This window comes from Anabrus simplex, chromosome 4, assembly GCF_040414725.1.
Source record: "Anabrus simplex isolate iqAnaSimp1 chromosome 4, ASM4041472v1, whole genome shotgun sequence".
NCBI lineage: Eukaryota > Metazoa > Arthropoda > Insecta > Orthoptera > Tettigoniidae > Anabrus > Anabrus simplex.
This window is the reverse complement of record NC_090268.1, coordinates 285,598,425-285,611,766: the sequence shown is the minus strand read 5'-3', so window position 1 is coordinate 285,611,766 and position 13,342 is coordinate 285,598,425. Positions and strand designations below refer to the sequence as shown.

Below are 13,342 nucleotides of genomic sequence, written 5' to 3'. Positions count from 1 at the left end.
CACTGGAAATGACCACGATATAGCACACCTACCACGCAATCTACGGCTGTCTATACTTTCGGTAGTCGACATGAATAGGATTCAGAAGTAGGCCCTACTACATTATTTAAAATTTTAGAACAAGAACACAGTAAACCCCAACCGCCCTAAAATTAAAAATCCCTTCCACGATTAAAAACCTATCAATAAATCCGACTCAAACAGAACGATAAATCTCCGTCGAAGATAAATGAGGACGTCCTGTAAAAACAGTCCTAAATCAAAAATAACCCAAGTCTAATAAAAAATATCACTCCATCACAAAACTGGCAGAGGAGCTCAGTTCGAGCCCTGGTACTAGGAACCATTCCAGAGTTCCGTCTTGGAGCCGAATAATTATCTGTCCTGAGTCGAGATCGAACCAGCTAACTTGGGCTAAAAGGCCAGTGCTCTACGACCTGAGTCATTCTGCCCTCTGTCCGCTAACTCGATTATAAGGTTGAATACTCAAGCAACCATCATTCAGAAAGAAATGCCCTGTAAAGATTAAGGCAATACAGAGAGATCCAACGAACTATGAACCGGCTGGCTTTTCCTACTGATCACATGTGCGTCCAGCTGGTGACGTGGACAAGGTGACGCTAACTCCTCGCCGTCTGTTAGTGTGGATCTGAAATGGTTGACTGCAGTTCAACTACTACGCGTTGTGTGTTTATTTCTGTATATAATTATGAAGTGAAATATGACTCATTTATTTTGTACGCGTAGCAGGTATTTATGATTTGTATGCACTACCTTGTCATCTCGTAAAGTTCAAAGACGATTTGCAGAATGATTCCCGGATGTAAAAGTTACAGTCGTACAACAATCCATTCATTCTTTATTTAACACATGTCAGGCCATGGGTGGTGTTCAGTCTAGAAACCTGATAGGCAGTATAGAATTCTCACCGAAGAAATATTAGATGAAATCGGTCATAATTTGGAGAATTCCCACAAAAATTACTATGACATATTTCACAGCAAACAGGCATCAGTTGACTCTGTGCAAAGAATTACTAAATTGGCCAATTGAAAGCCATATAAAACAGCTGTGGCACAAGCTCTTTAACCAAGTGACCCTCTGCATAGGCGCACGTTTTGAGAGTGGAGTCCAAATGGTGTACACAACGGAGAAGTAGACCCATAGGCCTGTTTACTAGTGTTCTTGGACGAGACCGGTGTGTATACAAAGTAATCTTTACTGAAGCGCTACTGTACCTATTGTTCATGAAGTACCCCTTCTTGACGAAACATTTTTTATATGGTGCGCCATGAGCGGCGGAATAATTACAGAGTGAATTCTTTTTCGAGACAACAGTTGATTCCACCAGATACGTGAATTCAATTTTGCCTCCACCCCTCTTGTTTCAGAGAGTTAGGGGGAGAAAATTAACGGACAGAGACCGTGATTTTGCCACAGCTTATACAGAAAATGTTTCAATGAGAGTAACTGAGAGAGTGTTTTACAATCATCGAGTAATTAGCGTCCGCCTCTGTGGTGTAGTGGTTAGCGTGATTAGCTGCCACCCCCGGAGGTCCGGGTTCGATTCCCGGCTCTGCCACGAAATTTGAAAAGTGGTATGAGGGCTGGAACGGGGTCCACTCAGCCTCGGGAGGTCAACTGAGTAGAGGTGGGTTCGATTCCCACCTCAGCCATCCTGGAAGTGGTTTTCCGTGGTTTCCCACTTCTCCTCCAGGCAAATGTCGGGATGGTACCTAAGTTAAGGCCACGGCCGCTTCCTTCCCTCTTCCTTGCCTGTCCCATCCAATCTTCCCATCCCTCCACAAGGCCCCTGTTCAGCATAGCAGGTGAGGCCGCCTGAGCGAGGTACTGGTCATTCTCCCCAGTTGTATCCCCCGACCAAGAGTCTGAAGCTCCAGGACACTGCCCTTGAGGCGGTAGAGGTGGGATCCCTCGCTGAGTCCGAGGGAGAAACCGAACCTGGAGGGTAAACAGATGATGATGATGAGTAATTAGCAAGAATGTGTGTCCCCGTATCTCGGGTTAAATTATCTATGTACAAAACAAGCCCACATATCCTGAAAGAAATGAAAAACAATTCCAGGAAATAGCCAACATTACTCAACGTGTGGTACCAAATGTCCGAACAACGACTGCGACTAATCTCAGCACCTCCACAACGAGCGCCGATTGGTTCATTGATCGTTGCATGCCTCTGAAGAAATTTGACCACACATTACAGTGTCAACAATGACCTCACAGTAAATTACATTTACCTTTAAAAAGAAGGAAGAAAAGTGAGGTAGCTTCCCACTGCATTCATAATTGAGCCGGAAGGTGCTATTACGTATTAGTCTGCAAGCCTATTGAACTGTATAAAGAAACGCCTTAAAACCAACACGTACACACCACTGTATTGAAAATAGCATTACTAGTTTAGTCCACAGCTCGGTTACTTTCATGTCGTCATTGTCAAATTTAAAACTCCGACATTCGATGAAGGTAACGTCTTATTCAAGTACACACCAGGAAACACAAGAGAGAATTCTAGACCAGAATTTTTCGATCATTGCCAGGTACGACAGAAATCGTCAACTATTAATAATCACTACAATAATGGACATCTTCGGAAATTTTCAAAATCTCTTGCGTAGTCCTTAAAATTCATCAGCCTCGTGTCGGTAAATTTACTGGCACGTAAAAGAACTCCTGTGGTACTAAATTCCGGCACCTCTGGGTCTCCGAAAACCGTAAAAGTAGTTAGTGGGACGTAAAGCCAATATTATTAATCATCATCATCACCAATGTCCAACTTATTATTTAAAATTCATCACCACCTCGATTTTGCTTGTCCTTCGTGATACCACAACCACGTCGCGTATCTTCCTTTAGATTTTGGAAATCTAAAGTTGTAATACCAATATAAATGGTCCGTTATTGGACATTATAATTCTTTTTTTCCAGCTAGCTCATTCCTGGTTGCCAGCGTTTCGCCCCCGTCTAACCATCTATATAATGTAAAGTTGTTCATTAAAATCAATCACTCTTTCATAATTGATCTGCATCTAGGAAAACACACATCCAAAATAAGGTTTTTCTGGAAATCTCAAAACCTTTTGAAATTAAAACTGGGGTTGGAAAAGGTAATGGTCTTTCTCCAATACGTTCAGATCAGAGAATGGAAAATAAAACTCAAAGGAAAAGATGTTAAGGAAATCAGAATTGAATACAAAATCTCAGACATTAAATTGAACAGATAATTTAGCTATTCTATCAGACAATACAGATACTGCAACGGAAAAATCAACATTTTGAAAGATACAGCAGAAAAATTAGGGATACACATTTCGTTTGACAATACGGAATACGACAAAGATGGAAGAGTTAAGAAAGGAAACATATTTACTTATCTCGGAGAAATGATTAAGTCTAATGGTCTCGATAAAGAAGCAAAACAAAACAAGATCAGAATAATGGAACTGGCTTATCAATTACTGAAGTTACTTGCAACAAAAAGGCAATGTCAATACAAACAAAGCATAGTAAATAACGGAGTGTCTGTATGTAATTGAATGTTTGATCTTACATATATATAAACAAACAAATTGATGGATTAGAAAAGAAGAAAAGTGTTGGGGAATATTCTTGGTCCAAGGAAAAATGAAGATGAATGGAGGAAAAATAATAAATAACTTTGTTTGAAAAATGAAAAACTTTCGGAGAATATCAGAAAAAGGATGATTATATTTTACGGTCATTTGGTCCAGACGAACCCAAAAAGGCTAAAAAAGAGAATATTATTTGATCACTTCGGTAAAAATCCCAAAACACAAAATCCTATGGTTCATCGAAGTTAAACATGGTATGGCTGAGCTGGGTATTACAAGAAACGAGATATTAGAGAAATTTTCAGAAAAATGGATTAAGGATTTGGGTGGAGGGGGAGGTGGTGTCGAAATATTTCCTGGTATATTTTAACTTGAACAGGGCCAATAGCAATCCTCCAACACATTATCTTGTAAGGTCTTCATTACGATTTAAACTTTCATAATAGTACTTAAATTTCAACCAACCAGAGTTTGAAATTTCTATCTGTTGTACTATAGAATGTAATAAGGAAATTTAAAACTGTTTTCATGTCGTACTATTTGAGGAACTGATCACATCTGACCACACGGCAAAAAATCATTGCGGTTTGTTAGAAAGAAGATAAGGTCCGCGGTGACGGAACTGTGTCACACTGATGAGCCATTAGAGCTAATCTTGAACACGTCATGTCGTTATTTCCGGCAGCTGACGTTGCGAACTGAACTGTCACAGTTTCTCGGTAAAGTCAAGTTGAGTAGTAACAACACAACACTGCACCTGAGCTGTATCTGAGCTCTCAGTTAAGAAGATACACTTGCTCCTGCTGGACTAAATCTTTTCTTCGGCCGAAGAACTGGACTTACGCAGTAATAAATGACTGGCACTACAGTTACCTACCTCTTTGTATCGAAAAAGGTGGCAAATTGTGATCAGAATGACAAAGAAATTGTGCGTAAGAATGATATACAGTAGAATTCCATTAGTCCGGCATCCAACAGTCCGGAACGCCCGATGGTCCGGCATCATTCCAGAATTTTTTAATGTTATTATCTCTTAATAATGATCTCTCGTGAACAATTTGATGCATTATTTGTCGAAACAAATCGAAGTGTATTTTTTATTATTTCAAAGTTAATAGTGGAAATGTATCTTCTACAATCCATTTGTTATGCATTTACTGACTTAAATATATCTTCTGGAAATATTCAGGCTGTGTGCTACACTGAGTACTGGGAAGCCAACCATACGATAAAAAACAGATTTCAAAAATTGATTGTATGGGCCACGTTCAAAAACGGATGGGAACATGCCTTCAAAAACTGAAGCGGACAGAAGGAAAAGGGAAGTTGTAGATGGAAAGTCTCTAAATGGTATAGGAAGACTTACAGATAAAAACATCGATGAACTCCGGCATTATTATGGAATGAGAATAAGGAACAATAGTTTGAAAATAGGAGTGTGTTATTAAACTAATGATTCTGCTGATCAACATTTTACTGCAAAACGCTGTGTAACAGCTGTTTTCGCGGTAATGGAATGTCGTATGGCTGTTAATGCCGGGATATCCCAGAACGGGTTCGGCTCGCCAGGTCCAGGTCTTTCTATTTGACACCCGTAGGTGACCTGTGCGTCGTGATGAAGATGAAATGATGATGAAGACAACACATACACCCAGCCCCCGTGCCATTGGAATTAACCAATTAAGGTTAAAATCCCCGACCCGGTCGGGAATCGAACCCGCGACCCTCTGAACCGAAGGCCAGTACGCTGACCGTTCAGCCAACGAGTCGGACGTTTTCGCGGTACGCCTTAACCTATATCGTAGTAAGAGGTACCGCCTGATAGTCCGGCATTTTCGGTAATCCGGCACCGGGCCGGTCCCGAACGTGCCGGACTCTCGGACTTCTACTGTAGTGTTGTGCTATGGACTTGGTCTTCGAAAATCCACTGACCTCGGCCAAGATGTCTGGCCTGCGATCTGAAACACAAGTGAAATGTTAAATGATAAACCACACGCAAAAAACTATCACTCACCGGAATCATTTTGCAGGTGTGAAGCAACAATAACAGCGTACCCTAGATCCCACAACTTGTAGGCAACACGCACTGTCGGCGGCCCTGAAGATGGTTTCCCGTGAGATCTCCGAAATTAAGCAACATTGGGCGTGGTCAGAAGTTGGATGGGTTGCCACACGCTGTTGGTGGGGGGGTAAGGGAATGGAGGAGAGGAAAGGAACTGGCCACCCTACCGCACGTAAACTCCGGCTCAGGAACACCTCTGCGGAGGTTCGGACCTGCCTTCGGGCAGAATAACCTTTACCTTACCCATTTTCACACCAGGCAAATGCTGGGGCTGTACCTTAATTAAGTCCACGGCCGCTTCCTCCCAACTCCTAGGCCTTGCCAAGACCTATCTGTGTCGGTGCGACGTAAAACCGATAGAAAAAAAATTCTAAACACACAGATACATTCAGTAGAAATTAAAGCAATGTGGAGAGCCATTATTGCACTGACAATAGTAATAACGTGTGACATTCCTATTCCAAAGCCCTTAATCTGCACACCTTTAACTACATAGAATAGGCAGAGCGAACGATCCATTATGTATTTATTGTAATGATGCTGGCGATGTACTTCGCACCTTTTTTGTACGTAAGCAGTGATCTACACGAAGAAGATGTTCAAAAATTGATCAAGAACTTCCGTGTCTCAGGCGGCAGCGCGTCGGCCTCTCGCCGCTGAGTTCTGTGGTTCAACCCCCGGTCACTCCATGTGAGATTTGTGCTGGACAAAGCGGAGGCGGGGCAGGTTTTTCTCCGGGTACTCCGGTTTTCTCTGTCATCTTTCATTCGAGCAACACTCTCCATTAACATTTTATTGCATCTGTCAGTCATAAATCATTGACCCAGAGGAGTGCGACAGGGCTCGGAAGCCGGCACAATTCCTATCCTCACCGCAAGATAGGAGCTTCATTCATTCCATCCCTGTCGCGGTCAATGACTGAAAACAGGTTGTAGGTTTTCATTTCAAGGAGAACTTACACCAGAATCTATTGTCCTAGTGATGTTACGGAACCAGGAATGTTGGGATCAGAGAGGTGCATATGCAGAAAGTATCCTACGATAGAAAAAGTTATTTGTATGCTCGTGAACGTCAGTAAAGGAGAAACCAAGAAAGAAGAAGCCTGATAGGTTAAAAGCACGATGCCACCCTGAAGTAATGCGAGAGCGGTTCCGGGGCGGAGATACACATCGTGGGAAAAGGGTGTGTGGTTTTTAGTGGGCAGGAATTCCACACGCTTGTGGAGTGTGAACCCTTCATGAGTGTCTCCTGAAAGATTTTCCACACTCCCTCGCAAAAAATATTATTATTATTATTGTTATTGTTATTATTATTATTATTATTATTATTATTATTATTATTATTATTATTATTATTATTATTATTCATCTGTTTACCCTCCAGGTTCGGCTTTTCCCTCTGACTCAGCGAGGGACCCCACCTCTACCGCCTCAAGGGCAGTGTCCTGGAGCTTCAGACTCTTGGTCGGGGATACAACTGGGGAGAATGACCAGTACCTCGCCCAGGCGGCCTCACCTGCTATGCTGAACAGGGGCCTTGCGGGAGGATGGGAAGATTGGAAGGGACAGACATAAATAAATTTCTTGTGGCTATTACTAGCCGATTGCAGCCCTTGTAAGGCAGACCCTCCGATGAGGGTGGGTGGCATCTGCCATGTGTAGGTAACTGCGTGTTATTGTGATGGAGGTAGTGTTATGTGTGGTGTGTGAGTTGCAGGAATGTTGGGGACAGCACAAACACCCAGCCCCCGGGCCATTGGAATTAACCAATTAAGGTTAAAATCCCCGACCCTGCCGGGAATCGAACCCGGGACCCTCTGAACCGAAGGCCAGTACGCTGACCATTCAGCCAACGAGTCGGACAGGGACAGACAAGGAAGAGGGAAGGAAGCGGGCGTGGCCTTAAGTTAGGTACCATCCCGGCATTTGCCTGGAAGAGAAGTGGGAAACCACGGAAAACCACCTCCAGGATGGCTGAGGTAGGAATCGAACCCACCTCTACTCAGTTGACCTCCCGAGGCGGAGTGGACCCCGTTCCAGCCCTCGTACCACTTCTCAAATTTCGTGGCAGAGCCGGGAATCGAACCCGGACGTCCGGGGGTGGCAGCTAATCACACTAACCACTACACCACAGAGGCGGTTATTATTATTATTATTATTATTATTATTATTATTATTATTATTATTATTATTATTATTATTATTATTATTGATAGGGAAATGTTGTGGAACAGAGAGGTCTAAGAAGATGGCGGAGTGAATGGGTGAACTGGGGAAATGACCAGAACATAAGTTAAGCACTAAATTTTGAAATTTTATTTCTTTCCTTCTTTTTTTAATTTTTAGTTTTGTTTATTTTAAAATGTGATTTGGAATAAATAACAGTTAAATAGAATAACAAAATGAGCTCGTCACCTTTTATGAAAACAGCGGACTATAGTCCAAAAATCAGGTACAATAGAGACAGTTATCTACACAATAATGTACAATGGGGGAGCAATATAGCTCTAAACAGGTACACTTTTACAAGAGCATGTTTGCTCCACTTATTTACATTCCAGGAGACTGATCTCCAAAGGGTTATTGTAATCCAGCCTCTAACAAGAGGGGGCATTCCCTACTGGTCACCACAGATTTCGCTCAAATTTATAAAACATGCAGGGCTTGGCTAGAAATGAAAGTACCCGAAGTGGGAACTCCAGATGGCCAAGCGTATAGAAAATAAAAATAAAAATGTTGACGCGGCTCTCGCACCGTATAAGCCACTTACGTTAGTGCACACGCCGAGCGGTAGTAGGCGTAGCGGTAAGGGCTCGGACAAGTAATTTGATGGTCGTGGGTTCGACTCCCCGTGTGGAGACTGTTTTCTCAATGTTTATATTATTCATTTATTTTATTTTATTTTATTTTATTTTATTTTATTTTATTTTATTTTATTTTATTTTAGTTTATTTTATTTTAGTTATTTATATGCAAAAGACATACAAGACGTCATTTTTTTAATGAGCGCATAATTGTAGAAAATTTGGAGTTGCGAACTTTCCCGGTCCGCCTCCGTGGTGTAGTGGTTAGCGTGATTAGCTCCCACCCCCGGAGGTCCGGGTTCAATTCCCGGCTCTGCCACGAAATTTGAAAAGTGGTACGAGGGCTGGAACGGGGTTCACTCAGCCTCGGGAGGTCAACTGAGTAGAGGTGGGTTCGATTCCCTCCTCAGCCATCCTGGAAGTGGTTTTCCGTGGTTTCCCACTTCTCCTCCAGGCAAATGCCTGGATGGTACCTAACTTAAGGCCACGGCCGCTTCCTTCCCTCCTCCTTGCCTGTCCCATCCAATCTTCCCATCCTCCCACAAGGCCCCTGTTCAGCATAGCAGGTGAGGCCGCCTGGGCGAGGTACTGGTCATTCTCCCCAGTTGTATCCCCCGACCCAAAGTCTGAAACTCCAGGACACTGCCCTTGAGGCGGTAGAGGTGGGATCCCTCGCTGAGTCCGAGGGAAAAACCGACCCTGGAGGGTAAACAGATTAAGATTAAGAAAAAGAAGAAGAAGAACTTTCCCGACGTGTTAAAACAGAAATTCTTCTTTTTTTCTCCTTTATTGGCTATCTCCCCTCCTTGGAGAATGTGCCATAAACGTGAATAGTTGTTTCGCTGTAAGATTCGTTTTCACCTGACAAGTGAAGGTTGCTCCTGGCGGCTGTACACAAACAATAGATTCTTGGGGCAGGTAGAAAAAAGTCTGACAATGAAATCCCAATTTTTTACCTTTTCTATGCCTTTTGCGTATAAATAAATAAAATGAATTATTCACCTCTTTGCTTAATTGGAAAATGAATAACATAAAAAAGAAAGTTGGGACCGATGACCTTCGATGTTAGGCCCCTTAAAAACAATAAGCAGCATCATCATCAGCAAGCATCATCAATATAAAAGTTGAGAGGATATAAGTCTCCACACGGGGCGTCGAACCCACGACCATCGAATTACTAGTGCGAGCTCTTACCGCTACACCAACTACTGCTCGGCGTGCATGCTAACGTAAGTGGCTTATACGGTGCGAGAGCCGCGTCAACATTTTTATTTATATTTCCTATACGCTTGGCCATCTGGAGTTCCCACTTCGGGTACTTTCATTTCTAGGCAAGCCCTGTAGGTTTTATAAATGTGAGCGAAATCGGTGGTGATGAGTAGGGAACGCCCCCTTGTAAGAAGCACAAACTTCTTACATAATTATGCCTTACAAATTTCAAAATATTGTGTTAACAGTCACTTTGCTCAACAGTCTGTTATTACACACTCGTCTATAAACAATTACCAAATGAACGGGGAAAATGAGTGTCCGTTCTAAATGGCCTTGAAGTAAAAGGTTTAACACGAACGGCCATGGACAAAAGGCTAGGAGGTGAAACACTTGCACTCCTGTCAGGAAAAATTCTTAAAACCCTAAATGGGCTTTATAGCCCGAAGGTGCAGAGGCTAAGCCTATACTACAGAGGGGTGACTACCGGGCGAGTTGGCCGTGCGCGTAGAGGCGCGCGGCTGTGAGCTTGCATCCGGGAGATCGTGGGTTCGAATCCCACTGTCGGCAGCCCTGAAGATGGTTTTCCGTGGTTTCCCATTTTCACACCAGGCAAATGCTGGGACTGTACCTTAATTAAGGCCACTGCCGCTTCCTTCCAACTCCTAGGTCTTTCCTATCCAATCGGCGCCATAAGACCTATCTGTGTCGGTGCGACGTAAAGCCCGTAGCAGAGGGGTGACTAAAGGAGAAATATTAAATGCCGAATGAGTGTGAAGAATGTAGAGCAGGGTCAGCTAACTGCGTGTACGTGTGATGTCAGGTAACACGTCACACACTCTGCTCGGGCAGCGAAACGAAGTACTTAGTACTGTAACTGAGAAGTGATGGCTAGAGGGGCGAGGGGAAACACAACGTCATTCGTAGGGGGAGGCCCAAGAGCTGCAGGTACAATGCGGCATGTGTAGTACATATTTCTCTCTACATATTTTATTGTAACGTAACTTTGTTATGAAGTAGCACAAGAGTTATAAAGCAACTTTATTTCTGCATACACAAACTAAACATTTAGCTGTAGCAATCCTATCTTTTCAACAAATAAATATAGATCTTCCCATAAGGATAAAAAGATCGGAGGGGTAGGTGGCTTGTCGCACCGTGATGTGCTCGGTTAATCCATACGTACTGTACCACTACCACCACCACTACGTACACCACTGCACGTGTTTACTACAAAGCGAGGCTGTCTCTTCGTCTCACTCTACAACAGCGTCTCCCCACCTTCTGTGCTCATACGTCACATGTGCTCTCCGACGTCACACGGGCCCTCTTACACCACACGCCAGCCAGTTGGCTGACCCTGATGTAGAGGTTTAGAAAATTTTAGTCAGCCCCTACCAAGTTCAATGGGAATCGACAGAGGGTGAACACTCTTTGTTCTCTTAATTTACCGGTACATGTTTCCCAGCAGGGATTTGAACAGAGTCCTCATACTTACCAAAAATTTACATTTAAACTATTATTTTAGAAGTTTGATACCTTCCCCTCAAGTTATCTGCCTGGAGCTATCACATGTTAAGAAATTTCTGCCATTACCTTGAGTAGTTGGGCCTTCCGAGGGGCGACAGGCAACCCCTACCTCCGAATAACACGCCGCACTCACTAGATCCGAGCGATGAAGATGGTAATACGGTCCTAAAGTGCCAAGCTTTTATAGCATTTCCGAGGGGAAGTTTCCAGAACTCTTTTCAGATAGGCAGGATGCCTGTACACACCCTTAATTTTAATTAGGTAGAAAAATACAAAATTCCTGATTGGTTAATAACTAAGGAAGAAGGAAGCCGTAGGAGTGTTGACAACTTTAACACATAAAAAAACAATCTACAAAAACTAAGGTTAACAAACTTTGAAAATTGAAATTCCCTCAAGAATTGTCCTTAATCCCGCCAGAGAGGGCACATAGGCCGATGGTAGAGACATCTAATGGTTGAAAGTCCAAGTATCTTGTATTTCATTAGTTCAAGATGCAGATGGCTTTCTAGAAGGCACGCAGTTCAACGAGACGGAGAAGGTGTACCTCCGGTACAATTATTATTATTATTATTATTATTATTATTATTATTATTATTATTATTATTATTATTATTATTATTATTATTATTATTATTGCAAGCCCCGTGGTGTAGAGGTAGCATGCTTGTCTCTTACCCGGAGGCCCTGGGTTTGAATCTTGGCCAGTCAGGGTATTCTCTTTCAGTAATAATAAACAGGATCATTCAGTCTCGGAAGACCAACTAAAGAGCTGTCTCATATGAGAGGCAAGCAAACCCGGTAGTAGAAGCCGAGCAATACGACTGAGGATGTCGTTAAGCTGACTACGTGGCACCGCAGTATCTGCAAGCCGTCTTGCGGGGCAGTAGTCGTCTTGGCAGGCTAATCCCCTAATGGGCTGTTGAGTTTTGTTATTCACACCCAATTATTACATTAATGCTTTCTATACTAGAATGTCAGACGCAATTATTCACACCAAATTGCCGATATTTTAAACTCGAGAACATGAATTCGATTATTGCTCTGGTCGATGCGGTAGTTTTGGAGACTTCGATCAAGAGGCATGTAAAATTACTACTTGGGTGCTAAATTTGAATACACCAGTATCTCTAAATAGCAATAGCAGATATCGGGACAGATAAAACTCTTACACTGAAATTGGAGTGCAGATTATTGTTGATATTTACTAATGTCCAGGAGGATTGAGTCATATTAAACTTCACAATGATAACCAAGAAGCTCACTTGAGCACGGTAGTGTTATCATACAGTCATTAACATATATCTGCCTCGATAAGAAGTTGAGGAAGATAAGAGACTGGGTTTCAATACAAAAGGACTCTAACATGACGTACTAAGGAAAAAGATACCAACGGGAGTTCCGAACTCCATTGTTATTCACAGACGTGCTCGTCTTCAGAGTAATGATATATTCAATGATAAGGACTAAAAAAATCTTCAGTTGATTGATTGGGTTTCGCACTTTTTTCATTTTATCGTTTTTTCCCCCCAACGTCCAACGGACACCTCGCTTCCCATAACCTCTCACAACCAACCGTACCTCCTCTTCTTTGGTCTTTTTATGGGTCGCATTTCATCAGAGACGAGAACCAATGTATTATGTCGGTGTAAGGCCTTGGCACCAAGTTAGCCTGGCTCCAGCCACGAAAGACAACATCGAGTTAGGGCCTCGCCGTCTCACCATTACAGCAACCAGTCAGCGACTAGTCAAGCACGCAAGGTCAGCAGCCCCTTTGCCACCACTACAGTCGTACCATGACGAATTATACTGGAGGCCTTTCGGCGGTGTGTGGAAACAACTGGAAAGGTGAACCTAGAGCTTTCAGGTTCCTGAAGCCTCCAAGGGTTTCTCCTCGTCCGAAGTATCTGCAAGGGCCCGCCTGCCTATTTTAGACAGACTAAACGCTACCAGTTGTGTGTTCATTTACCCATCCGCCTCCACGTTACAGTATATTGCACAATTGGCTCTGTATTAGTCTACAACATGCCCCTACTAGCGCAACCTCGCCGCTCTTATCTCGTCTGGTATTTCCGCAGCTTTGAGGGTGTGTCGGACGTCTTTATTTTTAAAATATATATATGGTCATTTCGAGAGTCTCCCAGAGAC

The 13,342-nt window shown here is 43.0% G+C and overlaps 1 protein-coding gene across 5 annotated transcripts in view; it reads left to right on the top strand.

The window, feature by feature from the left end:
- The window catches only part of LOC136871886 (myosin-IIIb), a 320,961-nt gene that overhangs the window by 85,417 nt on the left and 222,202 nt on the right, over positions 1-13,342 (top strand). The window contains exon 1 of one of the 5 annotated variants that reach the window (XM_067145556.2): positions 7,195-7,313. The exons of the other annotated variants lie outside the window; for them this stretch is intronic. Coding sequence (XP_067001657.2) covers positions 7,306-7,313 — 8 coding nt within the window. The 5' untranslated portion in view covers positions 7,195-7,305. Of the gene's footprint in view, positions 1-7,194; positions 7,314-13,342 lie in introns of those variants that run through there. 5 annotated transcript variants of the gene reach the window in all.